Below are 23,707 nucleotides of genomic sequence, written 5' to 3'. Positions count from 1 at the left end.
TTAATTTTTATGCTGTATTTTATCTTGTGAATTGTTGTGAACTGCCCAGAGAGCTTTGGCTATTGGATGGTATGGAAATGAAATTATTATAATTAATGATGATGATGATGATGATGTATGAAGTGAACTTCAACTGGTGCACCAGTCCTACCCCTTCCTGGAGAAGGCTGATCTGGCCACAGTGATCCACACCTTAGGGAGCAATCCTATAGCCACTAGACACTGTCTAGGGGGCCACAGGATATGCTCATTTCTGGGAACCGACCTCGGAGCCCGCGCTCCGAGGTTGGTTCCCAGAAAACCAACCTCTTCCCTTGTCCGCGCTGCTTCTGAGGCAGCGTGGAGAAGCCCCGTCCTCCACGCTCGCAAGAGGAGTGCGAAGTGACTGAAAAGGGGCGGGGCTGGGGATGTTCCAGGGTGGGGAGAGCGGAGCTGCACGTACGACACATCCAATGTGTTGTACGGCAGCTTCCTCTCCCAGTTGCCCCTCCGCCCCACCGCTAGACAACTGAAAACAGCTGTCTAGAGAAAGATAGCAAGGCAGGAGAGGCGTGTAGGGAACAATTCCCCCATGTCTCTCCTGCCTTGCTTTGGATAGGCAAATTTGGAGGCGGACGCCTATCTAGTTAGGATTGCACCCTTAATCTCCTTTCATTTAGATTATTGCAATGTGCTCTACTTGGGGCTGTCCTTCAAGAGTGTTCAGAAATGACAGCTAGTGCAAAATGCAGTGGCCAGTTTGCTTTGTGATGTGCGCTTTGTTGACTGTATTATACAGGTCTTCTGTCAACTGCACTGGCTCCCAATCTGTTTCTGAAAAATTAAGTTTAAGATGCTGGTGCTTATAAAGCCCTACACAGCTTGGGGCCAGGATACCTGAAAGACTGCTTCCTCCCATTATACCATACAAACCTCAGTTGGCAGAAATATGGCTATACAGAAAGAAGTTGTAAAGAGTTGGGGCAAAAGGCCATGGAATGAAAGAGATGCAATCTATGACAGTTCTGTGCATATGTATATATATTCTATACATTTCGTTTAGGGAGGGTTTCTAAGCTTTGGGCCAAAGTAAATTGTTCCACCTCTACCCCAATTAGGGCTATACATACCAGAGTTTGGTATTGGTGTTCTGTTGCAAGACTCTTCACAAAGTATGTCCACCTTCTCTTTAGAAACACAGTCATTTTTTTCTTGATAATTGCTTTGTAAAACTTCAGGGTTCTTCAAAATTGGAACATGTTTTGGAACTGTACAGAATCCAATAGTTCTTTCAATATTCTTAGCAATAACTTTGTCTTTGTCTTTGCTTTTATCTTGATCACATGTACAAACAATGTATGTCTTTCTGCATGGCATTGATACTGAAGCTACTTTTGGGGGGAATGTTTCAACAAAAAATTCAGCCTCCTTTACAGAGCATGAAGTTGTAACACTCTGAACATCAAAACTTCTTTGTATGTTTTCAGCTGTCATATGGATATCAGTATGTGCAATATTTTCATCTTCTAGTTCTTGTTTCACAGAAGTTTTTTTCTGATTAAGTGAGCTTGGGTATATAATATATGTCTTCCGGCTAGCTTTTGCAAAGATTTTCCTTTTATCATCTCTTGAAAACTCTTCATGAATTTCATCTGTTTTTGGAGCACCTAAAGCATGAGTAGATCTCTCTGTTGTTCTGCTACAGTTGCAAGTAACTTCTCTATGGTTATATCCGCTTTTTATATTGGTCTTTTGACCTTGTTTTTTCTGGCTATTAGGTATGTATTCATTTGAACTAAATCCCTTCAAATTTCTTCTTACATACTGCTCATTTTCCATTTCATAGTAATTTGCTTTGTTGATTTTGGAAGGAACAGGACAGGTCTCCTCATTTACATCTAAATCCTGTTTTGTAGCCATTACTTCAGAGACATCACTTTCGACTGGTGGCAAGCTTTTGAGTACTTTACTACTAGATGCACTAAAGTCTTGTTCTGGAGCTTGGTTGCCTGAATTGTCTGCTGTTTCAGAAATTATGTCTTTCATTTTTTCTGTTTGTAAAATATTAGCAGTTTGCAGCTGACACTTTAGATCTACTAGACGCATCTGTCCATCATCCTTGTTACTAGTTTTGGAATCTTCTACAACATCATGTTCAGTGGTGTCCTTCAATTTCATTTCCTGCGTTCTTGGAAACAATTCTTTTTCGTGTGGTAGATTTTTTTTAGATTCAATACTTCTGATGTTGTTAACCTTGCAGTTACTTGGAACCTTTTCAATAATTTGTTTAGGTTTATTGTTGTATTTATCTTTGATCTGTTTTTCTGTATTTGAATATTTCACTTTTCTCAAATTTGCTGAAATCTTATCAGCTTTGACTATATTAGCATTCTTTTCTTTGGCTTTTGATTTAATTATGAGTATCTCCCCTAGTTCACTAGCAGTCAGTTCCATGTCAGCATCATATACAGTTTCTTCTGATTTTTGATCATTTATAAAATGTACTTTATTTATGTGCACAAGCTCATTGCTAGATTGGGGAGATAATTCAGTGTGTGAAACACCATTCGGGGCTGTCTGGTTACCTGTCTCATTAGTAGTGCAGACTTTGCCAGTGCCACAATTCAACATGCTTTTTTGGTCTAATTTTGTCTCAGAATTGTTTATAAGTTGAGCCTTTGATATACAGGACATCCCTTGTTTCTTCCTTTCAGTCACATAGCCATGGATTGGAAGTGGACTATTATGTGCTTTTGAATGTCTTTCATGTGCTCTTACAGAAGATACATTATTAAGATCCGACATTAAGGTATTATTAGATATTTGTTCCACACATGACTGATTTTCTGCAAATAAAGCAAAATCAGGAAAACAACTTAAAATGTACAAATTAATTCATATTGCTATGGATTATGCACAGCGGCTTTCATGATCATGAAGTACCACTTGAACAGTTCATGGGCCTTAGCAGTAATATTGGCACTTCTTTGATGTATCTCTCCTATCTGGAAGATGATTCATTGCTATGCTGTAAGCACCTTTTCAAAAACCATAATTCCTTCAGAAATTTTAAGAAAAGTTATGATTAAATTATTATATCTATTGATATTTCTGATAATATTGCCTGTCATATAACTGCCCTCAAAGTAGCTTCCAAATTTGCTCCACTAAGAAATATTAATTATCTTCTCTCTCTCTCTCTCTCTCTCCTCACACACACAATGTTCCCTTTAGATTGAGATTATAAATAGTTTTTGCTTTACTACACATATATTACAGTCATTTCTTGCTTGCTGATAATAGTTAGAAGAATCTTTTAGGTCCTCATCTCTACCCACTTACAAACATATTGTTACGCTCGCTCCAATTTCCCTGGGCAATGAGAAGTTCCAGGAGAGGCAGCACTCATCCAGGTTTGGAAGGAGATCACTAGAGGCTTATGTCATTTAGTAATGCCATTTGACTTTATTTACAAATATACAGCTTGAGCATAGGTGGAGGCACAGCTTAATGCTCTGACAGGCAAACAAATCCCACTGCCTTTCCAAATGGGAGCAGACATGGCCCCCAAGGCACTTGATCTGTCCCTGCCTCTTTCTCTAGTTTGCCCCCTCTCTCTTGGTAGAAGACGGAATAGGAATGAGTCATCTTCTCCAACCATCTCCTAACCTTGTTGACTCATTTACTTGTATTTTCCCTAACAAAGATGTGCCTGGTAACTTTGACACTATTAACTCCAGCAGTACTTACTTCTGGCTCCATTAACCCTCTCCTGTCCAACCGTTACCATCCCCACCCCCACCCCCAATCTTACACATTATGAAGTCCCTCAGTTACATATAAATGGAGGCCAGAATCACTCTTCAGCAGACAGCAATAAAATGGATCAGTGGAGAATGAAGAACATTCTGTGGGTAAATGTAGAAAGTAATCATAATGGGAAGTAATGAGAAACCTGCCCTCTTTCTGTTCTGCTCTTCTTCTGTAGCCTAAATTCTGCATCCTCAAGCCCTGTTTTCGCCAGAGAACCATAACAGCAATTAGAGACTTCTCCCAATACAATAAAGGAAAATGGTTTGGTTTTTTTTCCTTCTGTAGTATACTTGTTCTAATCTTCAATTTGTGAATGACAACTTTAGAGAGACATAAGAGTAGTGACAATTGGGGTTATGTTTGATATTTGCTACGAAGAATATTGCCCTAAAAGCTGGCATCATCAACACATGTCCAGGAGAGCACAATTATTAGCAATTTACATGTCAACATGCACTGTGTGACTGAAACTGTCTATAATTTTTACATATATTATGGATACCTGAGCAAACCTGGACACCTGATACTGAAAAAATCATGTTATATCAATTTCTTCAGCCCACTCCAGTGCTTTAAATAGCATGTATGAAAGCATCCTGTTTAGTAGTTAAAAATATAGTTGAAAAAAATACTTTTGGGGTAACAGGATTACTTACTTCTCTATAACATGCTGATGTGTCCAACTTGTATTTTGTTTTGTTTTCTTATTCTAAAGGGACACCTGCATTTTTTAACTTTTGGTGGAAAATTATAACAGGGAATAATGAAGTGAATACAATAAAATAAATACAATACAATAAATAAAAATAAATACCTTTTGAAAATGTATTTGTGACAAATACTGTTTCCATTGTATTTGTTTCACTTGATTTTGGCATTTTCTCAGAAATTAATAATTCAGTGTTGATTTTATCTGTTGCAGTTTCCTTTGATGGTATAGGGATCTGTTTAATAAGATGATCTGCTTCACATACAGGCATGTTACTTTGTTTTTTTCCATCATGTTCTTTAATATAAGGAGCACTCACAAGTCGCCCAATAGCTCTAAAAGAAATTTTTTATGAAAGAGAAAGTTATTAAGTGTAGATAATATTCCTTAATATAAAAATAAAAAATAAGTAGAAAACAAGATCTGATTGTGATAGTGTTTCAGGTTACACTAAAAAAGCAAAGACTGATAATATAGGTTATAGGTTATAGCTGCCTTGGGTCAGAGTATAAATACATTTTGCTAAGAGCATGAAGGTAGACTTTTTTTTAATTCAACAAAAATCACAATCTTTTAAAAATCTGTTTTTCTTTATTCCAATATGATATGAAGGAATAATCGATAAAACTATCACCAAGTATAAAATACATGGAAATGGTGAATAGTATGTACCGGTATAAATTGTGGCTTTTGCAGGCAAGATACACACAAGTGATGGATCAGAAAGTAGCAGACCCCCACTGTCAGTTATTTTGCCAGCAAATACTGCAATCCTACATATAGGCTGCTTGAATCCTATCTACCTCAATGGTATTTTAACAGTTAAGCTGTACACAGGATTGCAGCCAAACTCCACAATGAATTTACATATGACTGTATTATGTCCTGCGTGAGTATATTTTGTACTCAGGAATACAAGTATTTTTTTCTGAGTACAAAACATAAACTCTACAGCAGCCTTGGAATGTAGCGCTGTTCTAGCATTGATCTTTCAAAAATCTTTTGAAAGATTTTATGAAAGTTTTACATTCTAATTTAGTTTAATAAAGAATCTCAAATATTACCTAATATGGTGACCAGAAATCTCAGACTGATGACCAAAACTTTTGTATTGGTCTCCTTCCAATGCTACAGGTTTTAGAGGTTTTGGAATATGCTATTTAAAAGAAAAAAAAGAGAGAAGACAATATATTCAGGCTTTGGAGCAGGGGTCGGCAACACAACACCAATGGGTGTATGGCGCCCACCAAGTCCCGAGTCTGCTCAGGATGGCCATGCTTTTCTCTACATCTGTTAAAGTCAATGGAGTGATTTTGCTCCATAGACTTCAATAGAGGTTGGGAAAAGGGTGCCCTGTTGAAAAATGGGGGGGGGGTGAAAATCCAGAAGGGGGACAATAAAAGTGAAAATCCAGAAAAGAGGGTGCTCCCTACAATTTACCTCCCACAACAACTTGTGGTTGTACCCAGGACACTTTTTCAAAATGTCAAATGTGCCTGCGGGCCCCCAAAAGTTGCCTACCTGTGCTTTGGAATATTAGGACTTTCAAGGGAAACATTAATTAATGAGCACATTAGGTAATGAAAATAATAGAATCATAGAATAGTAGGGTTGGAAGGGGCCTATAAGACCAAGTCTAACCCCCTTAGCTCAGCCTTAGCAGGTGTTAACTAGGCAATATATGTATAAAGCACACAAATGTACACATGTACAGGGCAATAAAATATTTGCTCACAAAATATAATTATTTAATTAAAATGTAGAACTCGCGCACTCTTTGAACAACATTTATAATAGAAAATGTTCATTCTGAAGAATTACAAAGTGCTTTAATTCATGCACTGTTATTTTGTATACAAGGTATAAATTTACTCCTAGAAAAGCATCAGCTATTTTGTACCGCAGTATCATGTGTGTCTTGAGTATATCAATATTTATGTCTATCTAAATATGTCAACACTGGATAGGACTGTTTTGAATCACCAGCATGACTCTTGTCCTGTACTTTCATTAGATCTCAAAGTAATTCCAGAGCTAACTTCTGAAAAATCAGAGAAAAATTAGTATTGGTAAGCAAAATAACTGCATTTATAATAAAACACGGCGAACTATTTTAACAAAATGAATACACCAATATAATAGTCATCACCCCTTCAGTTTATAATGTAATAATGATCACAATAGAAACATACCTCAGAAAGGGTGCTCATTTCAATTGCAGTTAAAAGGTTATTATTCAAAAATGCTTCTATTTCTATGAGATTTTTATTCTGTATATAAAAGAGATTAAAAAACGTTAAAATATAAGCAACCTTTACACAAATAAAGAGAACTAGAACCAAATGATAGATTAAAATATTCTTAATGTAAGGTCAAAGAAAGAAACCATTTTGAGAACTAATATATTTTATCTGCGAGGGTCTGAGCAATCCTGTACTCACATTATGCTGGGAATGGAGATAAACCACTGCCGTGCTAGCAAAACAGCTGCTGTATCCAATTGTGCTCAGCACAGGAGTGGAAGGGACAAAGCACATATCCAGCAAGTACAAGATGGTGTACAAATTACAGACACCCTGACAGCATCTCTGCAAACTCCACCAGTGCCAACCAATCAGGGACTGTGCCGCCACCAACACCCACATGCCTCCCACATGCAGAGGGAGCCAAAGAATGTATGAGGGGACACATACCCTGGCATCATCACACAAACAACATGCAAGATGACACCACAGTGCCCCATTTCCATCAGCCCCAGTGGTATAGTCAGCAATGCCCTCACACCATGGAAATCTCCAAGTAAGCATTTTGTTCCAACAAAGGTTGACAGTGAGCTGAGACCTTATGAGTTAACCAAGCGCCCCCCTCCCCGCCCCTGAAGCATGAATCCTTTAAGGGCAAAGCCCCTGGCCTGAAGTCAAGTATGGTGATTGAGGCAGCCACCAAAGTGTGTGCGTGGGGTTATTTTTTTTTTAATATTTTCCCCTCCCATTAAAGTCAATGGGTGTAAAGTTGCCTTGTTAGCAGGGGTATGGCCATGGATTGAAGGGGTTTAGGATTCAGTGTGTTCCCCTTCTGTGCTCCCCTAATCCTGACTGTAACTCCACCCTGTTTCAGCTTTTCTGGTATACCTCTAGAGGAATGTCTATGCTGGTAGTGTTTTCCACCACTATATCTGAGTCTGCCAGTGTATTTGTCATGGCAGTGGCATATCTGGCATTCTGCCAGCATAGTGGGTTTTTGCCGAATTCCATAACCGCTCAGTCATCAGATCTCAAGTACAGGATTGCACCCTAAATCACCTGCATATAAATGCTTTTTATGGTGGTTTGGCAAGGAGATAAAGTTAAGCTTAAAACAAGAAAATACCGAAATTATTTATTCTGATAATTTTAACCTTTTTAAAATGGGTTATTAGCTCCCCCACTTTTAAAGAATATACCAGGCAATTTAGCTTTTGGCCAAGAAAGACATTCTGCAAGTGCAACTCATCCACTTCTTTCTGTAATAACAGGTTTACATTTTTCAGCCTCCGAGAATTTTCTTTCTCTGCACTGAGGGCCATGGCCAATGCCTTATTATTGTGTTTCAGAGAAGTCTTATAAAGCAAGGAGTTGCCTGCATAAAATAAAAAGACAAAATAACAGTTTTAGACATCAGAAACACACACAGCAGTATACCACTGTCTTCCATCAAAAATTGTCTCTATGTGAATTTGTAATTCTTGTGTTCTGATCATATAACACATACTCCTAGACACTGAGCCATGAGCACTCCTCACATAATACTAATCCAGAAGTAAAAGTTGGACAATTCCAAAACTACAATTTCCAACATCAAAAATTGGGCGGAGAGGACATAATGTTAAGAGAACTTGGGTTGGACTGCATATATGAACATTCCTTTCCGTCATAAATATAACTTTGGCTGTTGGGTGAAGCTTCAGCTATTGGACAGTATAGAAATGTAATAAAAAAATAAAAAATAAATTAAAAAAAGAATTCTGAGAGAGTTTGGCCCAGGAAAATGTATAGGTGTTATCAAACATAACCTTTTACATGAATGGAAAGTGTTGTGCTAAGAAAGACTTGCTTATTCTCATCAGAAGTCTTCTGATGTTTAGGATAGGAATAATTATCCTACTTTCATACAAAAAATGGATTCAGGGTTAGAGACTGGATACAGGAAAATATATTCCTGCCTCCATAAAAATGATCTTTTAGGTTTGGAGAAGACACTGAACATACAATGTGCTCATCTGTCCGTATCTTGTTTTTCCATTAAAAATGACCTTTAACATATCTGGAATTTGGCTACATGTCAATGGTTCTTGTGTTCCCATCCTAACTTTAGGCAGAAAGCAAGTACCATTCCTCACATATTATATATTTAGTACATTTCTAATCTGTCCAATATGTTCTCTGGGTGGATGTCCCAGTTATAGGACCAGTTCTCTGGGACGATATTACTTAATGAGAATTCAAGGAGTAGTCAGGACAAACATTATTTTTAATCAACATCTTATACAGTATAACATAATTAATCTATTGCCATTTGACAACACAAGAGTGCAGTCTAGTACATAAACATGTTTACATCCCTTTCAATACACTCAAGCAAATGTGTTTAACTGCACTCCCATCCAGAGAAAGCTCTTTGTACTGCATTGCAGTATGTTATTTAAAAACACTGTGATCAATAAGTTTCAAACACAGCCTCTAATGTTGTGTGATGTTAGGAAGGGACTGATACTAAGCTAATAAATACCCTGGTGCTGAATACTGGTTTAATATTCTGGCTTGTTCTGAAACTGGTGACCATAGTTTTCTGGTTTGGATGAAATGGGGAACCATGTTTAATTAGAGGCTTCCTGGTCTCATTGGTCATGCTGCAAAGGGAGGAGTGAAGGTATGATCATCCAGACACAGCCATTGATTCTGAAATGCAGTCTTTGGCACCACTCCCTGGGGGATCTTCACAACAATGGAATAAGAAGTGCATTGGAGTATTATCCAGATTTTCATGGAATCGGCTTTGGTCTGTCAGGGACACATGAAGTAAGAAAAACCGAGTGTACATTGTACCTTTAAAATCTGGTTTTCACGGGTCACACAGCGCTCGAAAAGAACGCACTTCTGCGTTAGGTGGGGGGGGGAGTAGAACTGAACTTCATCAACCTGGCAGGGGCTGCTCAACCAATGAAAGAGGTTTGTTTCCCCACCACTGTCCAGGCTCCCCCCTTTGTTGTTCAGTCGTTCAGTCGTGTCCGACTCTTCGTGACCCCATGGACCAAAGCATGCCAGGCCTTCCTGTCCTGCGTTCTCTCCCGGAGCGTGCTCAAGTCCATATTCATTGCATCAGTGATGCTATCTAGCCATCTCATCCTCTGCCGTCCCCTTCTCCTTTTGCCTTCAGTCTTTCCCAGCATCAGGGTCTTTTCCAGAGAGTTTTCGCTTCGCATTAGGTGGCCGAAATATTTGAGCTTCAGCTTCAGTATCTGTCCTTCCAAAGAGCACTCAGGGTTGATTTCCTTTAGTATGGACTGGTTTGACCTCCTTGCAGTCCAGGGGACTCGTAAGAGTCTTCTCCAGCACCACAGTTCAAAAGCATCAATTCTTCGGCGCTCAGCCTTCCTTATAGTCCAGCTCTCACAGCCATACGTTACTACTGGGAAAACCATAACTTTGATTAGACGGACCTTTGTCGGCAAGGTGATGTATCTGCTTCTTACTATGCTGTGTAGGTTTGCCATAGCTTTCCTCCCAAGGAGCAAGCGTCTTTTAATGTCATGGCTACAGTCACCGTCTGCGGTGATCTTGGAGCCCAAGAAAATAAAATCTGTCACTGCTTCCATTTCTTCCCCTTCCATGTGCCAGGAAGTGATGGGGCGAGATGCCATGATCTTCGTTTTTTTAATGTTGAGTTTCAAACCAGCTTTTGCACTCTCGTCTTTCACCCTCAACAAGAGGCTCTTTGAACCTCTTCGCTTTCTGCCATTAGGGTGGTATCATCTGCATATCTGAGGTTGTTGATAATTCTCCCGGCAATCTTAATTCCGACCTGTGATTCATCAAACCCAGCGTTTCTCATGATGTACTCTGCATATAAGTTAAATAAGCAGGGCGACAATATGCAGCCTTGTCGCACTCCTTTCCCAATTTGGAACCAATCGGTTGTTCCATGTCTGGTTCTTACTGTTGCTTCTTGACCAGCGTACAGGTTTCTCAGGAGACAGGTAAGGTGGTCTGGTACTCCCATCTATTTCAGAATTTGCCACAGTTTGTTGTGATCCACACAATCAAAGGCTTTAGCGTAGTGAATGAAGCAGAAATAGACGTTTTTCTGGAATTCTCTTGCTTTCTCCATGATCCAGAGAAAGTTGGCGATTTGATCTCTAGTTCCTCTGCCTCTTCGAAACCCAGCTTGTACTTCCAGTAGTTCTCGGTTCGCATACTGCTGAAGCCTAGCTTGTAGGATTTTGAGCATCACCTTGCTGGCATGTGAAATGAGCGCAATTGTGCGGTAGTTTGAACACTCTTTGGCATTGCCCTTCTTTGGAATTGGAATGTAAACTGACCTTTTCCAGTCTTGCGGCCACGGTTGAGTGTTCCAAATTTGTTGGCATATTGAGTGCAGCACTTTAACAGCATCATCTTTTAGGATTTTAAATAGCTCAGCTGGAATACTGTCATCTCTGCTAGCTTTGTTGTTAGTAACGCTTCCTAAGGCCCACTTGACTTCACTCTCAAGGATGTCCGGCTCAAGTTCAGTGACCGCACTATCATGGCTATCAGGGACATTAAGATCTTTCCTGTATAGTTCTTCTGTGTATTCTTGCCACCTCTTCTTAATCTCATCTGCTTCTGTTAGGTCCCTGCCTTCATTGTCCTTTATCATGCCCAGCTTTGCACAAAACGTTCCCTTGAGATCTCCAATTTTCTTGAAGAGATCTCTAGTCTTTCCCATTCTGTTATTTTCCTCGATTTCTTTGCATTGTTCATTTAAGAAGGCCTTCTTGTCTCTCCTTGCTCTTCTCTGGAACTCTGCATTCAGTTGGATATATCTTCCCCTTTCTCCCTTGCTCTTCGCTTCCCTTCTATCCTCAGCTACTTGTAAAGCCTCATCAGACAGCCACTTGGCTTTCTTGCATTTCTTTTTCTTTGGGATGAATTTAGTTGCTGCCTCCTGAACAATGTTATGGACCTCTGTCCATAGTTCCTCAGGCACTCTATCAGGTCTAATCCCTGAAATCTATTCCTCACCTCCACTGTATATTCATAAGGGATATGATTTAGGTCATACCTGAATGGTTTAGTGGTTTTCCCTACGTTCTTCAATTTAAGCTGAAATTTTGCAAGAAGCAGCTCATGATCTGAGCCACAGTCAGCTCCGGGTCTTGTTTTTACTGACTGTATAGAGCTTCTCCATCTTTGGCTGCGAAGGCCATAATCAATCTGGTTTCGATGTTGACCATCTGGTGATGTCCATGTGTAGTCGCCTCTTGTGCTGTTGGAAAAGAGTGTTTGCTATTATCAGCGTGTTCTCTTGGCAAAACTCTATTAGCCTTTGTCCTGCTTCATTTTGTACACCAAGGCCATGCTTGCCTGTTATCCCGGTTATTTCTTGACTTCCTACTTTAGCATTCCAATCCCCTATGATGAAGAGGACATCTTTTTTTGGTGTTAGTTCTACAAGGTGTTGTAGGTCTTCATAGAACCGATCAACCTCAGCTTCTTCAGCATCAGTGGTTGGGGCATAGACTTGAATTACTGTGATGTTGAATGGTTTGCCTTGGATTCGTACTGAGATCATTCTGTCGTTTTTAAGATTGTACCCCAGTACTGCTTTTCCCACCCTTTTGTTGACTATGAGTGCTACTCCATTTCTTCTAAGGGATTCTTGCCCACAGTAGTAGATATGATGGTCACCTGAAGTAAACTCGCCCATGCTTGTCCAGTTTAGTTTGCTGATTCCCAAGATGTCGATGTTCAATCTTGCCATCTCATGTTTGACCACCTCCAGCTTACCTTGATTCATTGATCTTACATTCCAGGCTCCCCGCTACTAATACATTATTATAAATGGAGAGTAACTAATTCACATTTCCATTCCAGAAAACTGTCACAGAGTTAGAGCTCCCCCCTCTTCCCCAATGTGTATACTTTTGCATGTAGAAGCGAAAATCCCCAATTCTCCAATGCAGCATCTGAAGGCTCCCTATGAGAGCCCTCCCCCAATTTCCCCCCATTCCAGCAAACTGTCACAGAGTCATAGTTTCCAACCCTCCCTTTCTCCTTCCCTGGTCACTTCTCCCGGCTTGCAAAAACAGGCTTCTCTGCTCCTATGATCCCGAGATCATACAACATCAGAGAAGTGATTTCACATAACATCAGAGAAGTGACTTCACACAACATCACAGAAGCTAAGTAATGAAAACATCAGAGAAGTGCACAGTCACAGAGGCTAATTACTCCCACTGGCGAAAAAGAAGTACAGCGTGATTCTGAAGGCTCAAAAGAGCGCCTTAGCAAGGAAAGGCCTGCCTTTGGAAAGGCAGGCTAGTTATTCTAGTTACCTAGACTACTGAGGGCACAGCCAGGTGGAAGACACACCTCTAAGAATGCCCCAATTATACTGAATTTAAAGCAGAGGGATGGGTGCACAGCAGCTGAACCACAGGAGAGCCAAAAAAAAAATTAAACGTAGTAAAAGTATGCTGCAAAAATGCAGCTTCCCCAAAGATAAACTCTGGGGTGGCTGCAGAGTGGCGATGATGTCATGTATCTTTAGTGTCTTTAAGCCAAAGCAGCATCGGAGAAAACCTCCCATGTAGATGGGGCCCCTGTCTCAAGGAGGAATCACAACCTCCTGGACCCAACTTATTTGACATACTTGCCAGTAAAAATCGTGCTCATTTAGTAGTTTATCTTGCTGATCTCATGTTTTAGACAGGCTGTCCATCCTTTTGATTTTAAAACCCTGCACATACATTTAGTCAGTTTTACATTTGCATGCACACACACACATTTTAAAAACAAGCAGAATCAATTTTTTAAAACATTGAAGAACTGCTTTGGGAAGGAGGTGTTAGAACAACAGAATCTCCTCAACCATGGCTCGGCTCCTCACAATGTTGGCTCGGATCTGCCTAGCTGAGCAGTTTCTGGCCAAAGGATCTTCCCCCCAAAGCCTTTGGTGGCACCCCTCCAATAGTTGCCTTTAAAGTAGCAGCTTCTTTGACTATAAGCCATCCAGAGAAATCATGAAATTGTAAGGCTTCTAAAGGCCGAGCTGGCAGAAAAGTTTGGAGTTTGGTGTCACAGTCTTTCCTTTCCAAAATATTTCTGCATATGCAAATTATTAACAAACTAGCTGTAGGGTATTTTGAAAGAAAACGTAGTTCCCCAAATGCAGCAAGAGAGATCTGTACACATTAGCAGGCTTCTACATATGTTGCCAGGGCAAATCCACATCTGGAAGAACATCCACATTACAATGCTCATCTGAGCCATATGGAATTGGCTAGATGCATCTTTGGTACAAATGGAAATGCACAGCTACATTTGGTGCCACCAGTTGTTGTTACTGTTGGATAACAGGGACAACTCCGCATACTTCCAGACAGTGTGCGCGTGTGTGATAAAAGTTGTGTTGTATCAAAGCCGCTTGTCTTGTTCATCCCCCTTCTTGTCCTGTAACTCGATCAGTTCCTTTCTCCTACGCCTTCCCCTTCCTCTTCACTTCTGCAACAGGTAACACATGCTCTCTCCCTGAGGAAGCAGCCATGGAAGCTGGTGACTCCTGTTTCAGTGGGGCTGTGAATACGCTCTGGATTTCAGTCAGAACCAGAATTCTGAAGGAGCTATCCAAGGTGCTGAACCCATTTTGGGGATAGGGTTAAGCATTTTGGACAGCTCCTTTAGAGTTCTGACTGAAACCCAAACTGGATGCACAGCCCCACTGAAACAGGAGCCACCAGCCTCCACTCGGAAGCAGATAACCATATCTCATGCCTTCACTTACTTACACTCGAACACCCAGCTTTAGGGGGTGCTTGTAGTTAAACAGTGTTAGATAAACTTCAACGATGTATATAAAAGCACTAATAAAGTCAGTTGATTTGAACTTCTTCTGCACTGGCTCTACCCTGCATTTATTTCCTTTAATATAAAATGCTGTGTTATCACACTTTCTTTGTATAAGACAACTCTGCTGTAAGTCGCACCAGACTTTCCAACTGTTACATGTGATTGGTTGCCTGTGGCTACAGCTGGAGCTATGGAGGCATTCTTTCTCCAAAGAACTTAGGGTAGCATTACACGTTATTCTAGTTCACTTATACAACCCTGTAAGTAGAGATGTCGGAGAATTTCTCCATGAATCTCCGGGAGGCCGAATGCCAACGCATTTGGCCCCCCGAAATTGGTGGAGAAACGGTTCGCCCTCCCGCCCCCCCGGCATGGGACTTACCTCGTGCGAATGTCCCTCATGGCGGCGGATCCTGGTCTTCCGACCGGCTGCCTCCGCCGCCATTTCCAAGTGAAAAAACAAACCAACTAACAAACGTGATAGACTACGTAAAGATTTACATAGCCTATCATGGCTAGATTTTCAAAAAACACCGTGATAGGCTACGTAAAAGTTTACGTAGCCTATCACGGCTGACAAAGCACGTACGCAAATGGCGGCGCCCAAGGGCGCCGCCATTTGCGTTCCTTATTTTCGCACATCTAGTCTACGTAAATATTTACGTAGACTACGGCGAAAATAAGGGCAACGCTATTTGCGTTGCCCTTATTTTCGCCGTAGTCTACGTAAATATTTACGTAGACTAGACGTGCCAAAATAAGGAACGCAAATGGGGGCGCCCATGGGTGCTGCCATTTGCGTACGCACTTTTTTTTCCCCAAAGTCAGCCGTGATAGGCTACGTAAACTTTTACGTAGCCTATCACGTTGTTGTTGGGTTTTTTTACTTCTTCCCGGCAGAAGAACTTTCGCGGCCGGAGAGGCGGGGCGCTCCCCCCCGGCCAGAATTTTGGCGGGGAGGGATGGGGCGCCTCCCCCCCGGCCAGAATTTCAGCGGGGAGGGACGGGGTGCCTCCCCACCCATCAAGAATTTCAGGGGGAGAAACGGAGCGCCTCCCCCCCACCGAAAACAGCTGCGGGACCAGGTAAGGGACTTTCGTCCCTCCCTACCTGTAAGGTAGATAACGCTAAGAAAGTATGACCGGGCCAACATCATATGGTATGATTTGGAATAAAGAGGTTTAATGGGAAATTGACTCTTCCTTTTTTGTGTAAATCTACTTTTGCAAATAGATTACACCAGATATAAAAATGGTATTACTGAGGAAGTCCACAAGTATTTATTTTTGTATGATATTCTCTATAATTTAATCAACTCACTTATTATCTTAGTTTTGATTTTAGATGCAAGAGAAGTATTCAGCTTTGTAACTTTTAGAGCTCCATTCTTCTTCTCCTTCACACGTCTTTTAATATCTCCAAAGGTAAAAAGGGAAGATGCTTCAGGAATTACATCACTTTCCATTTTAAAGGATTTGATTTGGCTTATTACCCAGTTAGAACCTGACAATGGATACCACAAAGAAAAATATATTAATGCTTGTGTTTTCTAGCTATTTTTAGTTGCATGGTGTCTCTTATGGTCATTGGTCTGTATTATTTAGCCTAGGTGTATTCATGTTTTTAAACATAATGGTAATCAAATATACATTGCTAACAGCATTTCATTAATTATTCAATCCATGCTTCAAATTCAAAGTTATACTGAGAGATATTCTTGACAGCTTATACAAAAATTATGCATTTATTAATCTTTTAAATCACATTTGTATCTGATTCTTCCTCTGTACTGCTCAGGAAAGCATTTCATAGTAGTCATCCTATTTTATTTGCTACCAATCCTGTGAGGTAGAGTAGGCCAGATGAGATCACATGTTAAAAATCTTGTCATTTTTAATTTGTTTTGGCACTAATTGGATTGGGATCATTGCACTGAAGGAGAAGGGGTTAACCCTTCCTCCTGTGCCATTTTTCCCAACTGCTCCCCACAAGTTATTTTCCCCATTAGGGATAACATACCTCTTCCACTACTGCAATCCCAATTAGTTTAGAGACCCGCAGCTACTTTTTAAGCAAATAAAACACATTGGGAGATCAGATTACCGATCTCCCATGTCACATCTAGTTTCATTCTAAAAAGGGTGGCTGGTCCAAGATTACCTAGTGAACATCATGGCCCCAAGTACTTGCCCCAAGCAAGCATGACTGGTCTAAGCTTACCCAGTGAGCACGGGTTAAAACCATGGATTCATGCCAGATATCCAATCTTCTATCCTCTACACAAAACTATTAACTGCTGTTATATAGAGCTAGAATGTTTTCTGTAAACCAACCTTCCCCACCCTGCTGCCTTCCAGATGTATGGGCCTACAACTTCCACCATACCCAGCCAGTGGAGCTATTAGCCATACTCACTGTAGGATGATGAGTGCTGTAGTCCAACACACCTGGAGGACACCATGTTGGCAGAGGCTGCCCTAAACAATATGCATTTGCATTTAGAAATTCAGTGTTGATATCCAATTATGGTATAGTCATGGTGATTATACAGAGATTCATGTGTTACAGTATGTTCAGCACTGATATTGTACATTAATGTTAAAGTTTGTAAGTTAGTAATGATAAAGTTTTTAAAGTTAATCCTAAACACAATTACTAGGAAGAAAATGACATTGAACTCAGTGAGACGCACTTCGGAAAAAACAAGACTGCATCATAAATAATCCTATAGTCCTGTGGAGGTGTTTGTGACCGTAAGTATTCATTGGTTAGAAACAACTAAATTGTGATGTGGAATAGGCACTATAAGATACATGGAACATAGGATCTAACTACTTAGCAATTGTGTCTACACACACGACATATTAGTCGTACATGATACATGGCCTGCATGCACACCAATGTGTATTGAATCTCAGTATATGTGTGTGTAATTTGTACAGAAACCCCTTTTCCAGGTTATGGAATCCATCATTTTGGGACTATGCCACTGCCTAGGATGAATATATAGAAATGAACAGTCAACAGCTGCATTTGCGCTGGCATAATCTCAGAGAGAGAGAGCCAGCGTGGTTTAGTGGTAGAGTGTCAGACTTGGACTAGGGAGAGCAAGGTTCAAATTCCACTCGGTCATTAAGCTGAGTGACTTTGGGCCGATCATGTCTTAGCCTAACTATCTCACAGGATTGTTGTGAGGATAAAAGGTGTGTGTGGGCGGGGCAGGGGTGACCATGTATTCCACATTGTGCTTTTTGAGGAATTTAAATGAACTAAATTAAAATTAATAAAATAAGTAAATATTAGGTTTCTTAATTTTTTAATATGAGATGGGTGCCATGTGCAAGCAATTCATGCAGTCTGTACAACAAATTGTGATTGTGTTTTCTTTCTATATTCTTTCCAGCTGCTAGGTTGGGTGTTGATTACATTTATAGCCCCCCATTTTTCCTCTTTAAGAAACCCAAGGCGGCGTACATAATCCTCCTCCTCTCCATTTATTGTTGTATGCCGCACCTTTCCTGATTGATTTGCCTTTATCTTGTACCTGCAAGAGTCACCACACAGATTGTTTAATATTCAGTGCCATATCCTGGAAAGTGGATTTAAAAAAATGTTTGGGATTCAGCCTGACTGGAACCATCCCCAGTAACCAGAATGCACTCCCCCTTCACCCCAATCCCCCATGAACGGGGCAGGCTTGCTGTGGTTTTCTAAGGGGCAACTGGCTCTTTCACCCACTCTGCCACAGTATAAGCCCATATTTCAGCTATTATGTGACTCTGGGGCTTGAATGGGGAACCTTGGAGCCAGGGGTGGGGCCTTTGAGATACTCTGGAACGGTCTTTTTGATTATTGTTTCATCATATGTGGTTCACAGTTCCCTACGGCCCAATTCTATCATTCAAGTCAGGTTCTGGGAGTGAATCCTGTCTCAAATTAAGCTCCTGCACATATGGGATTATTAATTGCCCCTTATTTAAGAATGTTACAGGTCCATAGAATAGAACCACTTCTCCAAATTCCCTTATTTTTAAGGCTATTATGCACGAACCAAAGACAGACAGACAAAAGCTGTGAGAGCTATTCGCAACTTCAGCCAATGAAACAGGAATCACAATGTGCGAACTGGGGCGATTATTTCTTCTTAATTATTTCTACTAGGAAGATATTGTGTGGCGTGTATGTAAACCTTGCTAGGGAAAGAAGAGAAGGAAGTGAAAGCCCTCTTCTCCCTGAAGGAAGGGACAGCGAGAGACTGATACTTTCTCGGTCGCTGTCAAGAGAAAAGGGACGCGAGGTCACAAGCCACCATCGCGTCTCCCCCAGGACAGCTCGCACCCCGCCCCAACGAAACAATAAACAGTGTGCGGAACGGGGACAGCCTTCTCTTCCCTTTCTCTGCTGCACCCGCAGAGCTCGAATTCCCGCCAAAGGGGCAGAGGCGATAGCTGATTGCATCAGCCGGCGCTCGCCGCCAGAACCGTTAAACTGCAGCACCAGGGGCCGCGAGCGGCGCTTTCCCGCCAAGGGCTGCGGCTCAACGGTCTGAGAAACGCGCCCCGGCGTTACAGTTTGGCTTGCGCAAGCGCGCAGGCGGGGTTGGACGCGTGGTGGAATTCTAGAAAGGGACTGAAAAAGTTTGTAGCCCGATGCTGCGCATGTTTACTCGGAAGTAAGCACCACAGAGTTTAATGGGACTTGCTCCCAATAATCTGTGCGTGGGGATGGCAGCCTCAGGGCTTTTCTCTCCCTCCCTCGCCTCAGCTGAGAGGGGCCGCACTTTCAGTCTGCCTGGAAGTCCTCTCTTGCCCGTAACACCAGATAAATATGGAAAGGCGCTGCAATCCAAACGGCTTGGGACCTAAATAGCAGAAAGAACGCGGGACTGGGTAAAACGAGGGAAGAAAGCGAAACGAGGATCCATGAAATCAAAAAGGGATCCTCATGATTTCATATGATTTTTACAGGGGAGACCCCCCCAAACCACTATCCAATCACAGAGCACATCTGTCTCCATGGCCTGAACCAGAAAAATGACAGATCCACCACTCATGGGTGCAGCCACGGCACAGAAACGGGGATCCTTGGCAGGGATCCTCTTGATTTCATATGATTTTTACAGAGCAATTCCCCCCAAACTACCATCACATCACGGAGCACATCTGCCTCCATGGACTGAACCAGGAAAATCATGGCTCCGCCACTTGTAGGCGCAGCCATGGCACAAAAACTGGGATCTTTGGCAGGGATCTTCTGGATTTTATATGATTTTTACAAAGGAATTCCCCCGAACCACCATCATATCACGGAGCACATCTGCCTCCATGGACTGAACTAGAAAAATCACGGATCTGCCACTTGTGGGTGCAGCTACAGTGCAAAAACTTGATCCGAGGCAGGGATCCTCAGGGATTCTCCTGATTTTTACAAGAAACATACCACAAAACACCACCACATCACAGAGCAAATTTGCCTCAGGACTGAACCAGAAAAATCATGGAGCTGCCACTCATGGACGCACCCATGGTGCAAAAACAGGGATCTGAGGCAGGGATCCTTTTGATTTCATATGATTTTTACAAAGCAAATCGCCCAAATCACCATCATATCACATAGCACATCTTCCTCCACAGACTGAACCAGAAAAATTGCAGATGCACCACTCGTGGGCACAGCCACAGAGCAATAACATGGATCCGAGGCAGAGATCCTCAGGAATCCTCATGATTTTTACAATAAAGATACCCCAAAATGCCATTGTATCACAGAACACATTTGCCTCCACGGACCGAACCAGAAAAATCGCAGTTCCGCCACTCATGGGCACAGGCACATCACAAAAACATGGATAGGAATTTTATATGGGATCCACATGAAACTATGGTCAAATCATAGCTCACATGGATGCCCATGCACTGAACCAAATTACTGATTCTGTACTTGACCATTCTGCTACAGTACAAAAACATTGATTCAAGGCATGTATCCTCAGAACTGAACTTTAACAATCCTGGATCCTGTAGTCACTTTTTTAAAACCCTGGGTTTTTAGGAATGAGTGAGCATGCTAGTGCATGCTGCCTGATCTGCTGTGAGTGAGAGCAGCTAAATAATCCAGGAATGTTTCATCCTTGAGTTGTTTGTCGTGATATGCAAACAAGGAAGTCTGGCTTGTCTCTTCCAGAACAAGCCTGAGAAATAACTCCAAACCAAACCGTGGCTTATTTCTCTAGGTTGATCATGAATAGGCAAACCAAAGTTCTTGGTTTCATGTCACAACAAACTGTCAAGGGGCCAGAGCATCCCTGGGTTGTTTTGGTGTTCCCACTCACAGCAGAGGTGATCAGGCAATGTTCACCAGCATGCCGCCACTCTCACAACCCAGGATTGTTTTGATATGTTTATCAGGTCTCTTTCTGCAAATCCATAATCAAATCAGCTGTCATCCTTCTATACTTGCTGGGCTCTAAAAAGCATGTATCCATTGGAGCAAGGTGTTCCCACGGAACAACAACAACAGGTATATGAGCAATGGATTCTCATGAATAATTTTAATAGATTTTACATGGAACACCTAAAATAAAATGTTAAGGCACACTTTACATCCTTATCTATGGAGTGTACCATAAAAATCAGCATGGATTCAGCATGCTGTGCCACACCATGCTGTGCAAGCTTTGATCCAAAGCACGTTCCTCATGATTCTTGCACATAAGCTCCACCATGTAATAATAATGATATAAAAACCTGTCACTGAGGCACAAGACCTAATGGACCTTCATGGTTTTTGGAGGCATGCCCACCATCTAATGACAGCTCACATCCACCTGGAGGTAATCCAATACAAGTAGGGATGTACAGATTTTGTTAGCTCCTTTCCGTCTCTGTTTGTCAGGTGTCTTTAATTCCATTGGGCACTCATTGATGGAATTGGGTTATGTTCTATGAGAATTATCTTCCACTTGTGCAAATGCACATTCTCGCTAATGCTCATGAGTGCTAATGTGCATTAACACATTATTGCAAGTATGCATTAGCACTAATGAACAGTAATGCAAATCTCCCCCAAAAGTAAAAGAATGGTCTGGAAGTCCACAGAATCTCTGCAGAAGAAGCCAGTTTGAAGCAGGTCAGATAAACAGAAATCTGAACTCATTTGAATCCATTGCAGATTTTGCCAACATCCCTAACTAAAGTTATTTTATTTCTCTGCTCTTTTCCTGCTAAGAAGTGGCAAGTCAGTTAGCAATACAACATAAATTAGCAATATAACATCAACAATTACAAAATAAAATAATATACAAAACAGCACCAATATATTATTGTATAATAATATACAAAACAGCACGAATCTGTAAAGAGAGCAAATATACAGATTCAGGGGGATAAAACCAGTTTCAGTTATCATTAAATGCCTGATGAAGAAGGATGGTCTTTACCATTTCTCAGAAGGTGGAATGAGAGGAGGCAAGGCAGTTTTAAAGTTTTGTTGCCAACGCAGAAGGTCCTGTCCGTTGTACCAATGAAACTAACCTCAGACCATGGCAGAATGTGAAGCAGAACCCTCCCTCCAGATTTTAAACAGGTGGGCTTGATCACATGGAGGCACATGGTCGTTTACATAATATTGGTTGAGGCTGGTAATGCTTCAAAGATGAAGACCAGCATTTTGAATTTGGCATGGAAACATACCAGGAGCCAATGAAGCTTAAAAAATATAGGAGCAATTTTCTCCAGAAAACTGGCTCCTGATAGTAGCCTGGAAGCTGTCCACCAATATCACTGGATGGCTACTAGTTCAACCACAATATGAGAGGAAGAAGAAAATAAATAAATTGACTGTTGGTATGCTGCATTTTCTAATTTCTACATGACCAGAGGCAGAATCCAATGCAGCCCTTGTGTGTGCAGCCAGCCCTGCCAATTTTGTTCTGCCACTACTGGTGATTTAGTGCTTCTGGGGCCAACCCAAAATGAGCAGAAATGCGGATCAGACCCAATGCCCTTCTATGGCTCAGTCCCTGGACACAGACATGATCTGTGATTTGATGGTGATTTTGGAGACATCCCCATAAAAATCCAAGGGAATCATGAGTATCCATGCCTCAGATCCATATTTTGTGGCATGGCAGCACCACAGATCAGTGGATCCATGATTTTCATAATGGACACAGAAATGATCTGTGATTACCTGGTCATTTTGGTGGCATCTTCTGTAAAAAAAAAAAAAAATCCATAAGACTCATGCCCCAAATCCATGTTTTTATGCCATAGTGGCTCTGTGAAGCATGGGAGTGTGATTGTTATGGATTCATGTTTTTACATCATGCTTGCTCCATGAAGTACAGGATCAATAATTTTAATACTTTGCTCTGTGGCCATGGATGTGATCTCCGATGTAATGGTGCATTTGTGGGGACACTATATTAAAATCCAGAGGACCCATGAGAAACTGCATCTTGAATCCATTTTATTTCTTGCCATTTTGGATCTGAGAAATATAGGATCCATGCCACTGCCATGGATTTCCTTTGTGATTCAGCTATGACTTTGGATGCACTACATATAAAATCCAGATGATCCATCAGGATCCATGCCTCGCATAAATGGTTCACACCATTTGAGGTGAAGCAGAAGATCTGGGATCTGCTGGAAAGCAGCAGATCTGGGATTCTTAGGGCACAATCCTATGCCCTTTTAGACAGAAAAAAGTCCTACAACTCCCAGCATTCCCCAGGCAGCATGGCTGGCTGGAGAATGCTGGGAGTTGTAGGACTTTTTTCTGTCTAAAAGTGCATAGGATTGCATGCTTAGTGTGCATACCTGGACAAAGATGAGTTGTGTGCTTTGATGGAGGTTGGGGGGGGGGAACCCAATGTAAAAATTCAGGGGATCCACCTTGAATTGTGCATCTTATCCATGGTTTTACAACATGACAGTGATATGAAGCCCCAAATCTATGTTTTTTATCACTCATTCCCTGGGCATAGATGTGTTCTGTGATATGATGGTGTTTGGGGGGCCTTTTCCTGTAAAAATCATGAGGATTTTTCATCAGATCCATGTTTTTGCTCTGTGGCTGTGCCTACAAGCAGTGGTTCCCTGATTTTTCTGCTTCA

General features: G+C 41.4%; 1 protein-coding gene across 1 annotated transcript in view; it reads right to left on the bottom strand.

Moving 5' to 3' along the window:
* SGO2 (shugoshin 2) overlaps positions 1–19,000 on the bottom strand; it is a 28,871-nt gene extending 9,871 nt beyond the window's left edge. Inside the window, exons 1-7 of the mRNA XM_084817105.1 lie at positions 18,641–19,000; positions 15,910–16,092; positions 8,022–8,119; positions 6,694–6,771; positions 5,566–5,657; positions 4,607–4,836; positions 1,110–2,825 (exon numbers count right to left, since the gene is read on the bottom strand). Of these exons, the coding sequence (XP_084673231.1) occupies positions 1,110–2,825; positions 4,607–4,836; positions 5,566–5,657; positions 6,694–6,771; positions 8,022–8,119; positions 15,910–16,054 (2,359 nt within the window). The 5' untranslated portion in view covers positions 16,055–16,092; positions 18,641–19,000. The remainder of the gene's footprint in view (positions 1–1,109; positions 2,826–4,606; positions 4,837–5,565; positions 5,658–6,693; positions 6,772–8,021; positions 8,120–15,909; positions 16,093–18,640) is intronic.
* Between the last annotated feature and the right edge of the window lie 4,707 nt (positions 19,001–23,707).

Source organism: Heloderma suspectum, chromosome 1, assembly GCF_057233095.1.
Source record: "Heloderma suspectum isolate Gila_16-S chromosome 1, 16-S_ref, whole genome shotgun sequence".
Classification (NCBI taxonomy): domain Eukaryota; kingdom Metazoa; phylum Chordata; class Lepidosauria; order Squamata; family Helodermatidae; genus Heloderma; species Heloderma suspectum.
Note: the sequence above shows the minus strand (reverse complement) of the source record. Positions and strands in the feature narration are given on the sequence as shown.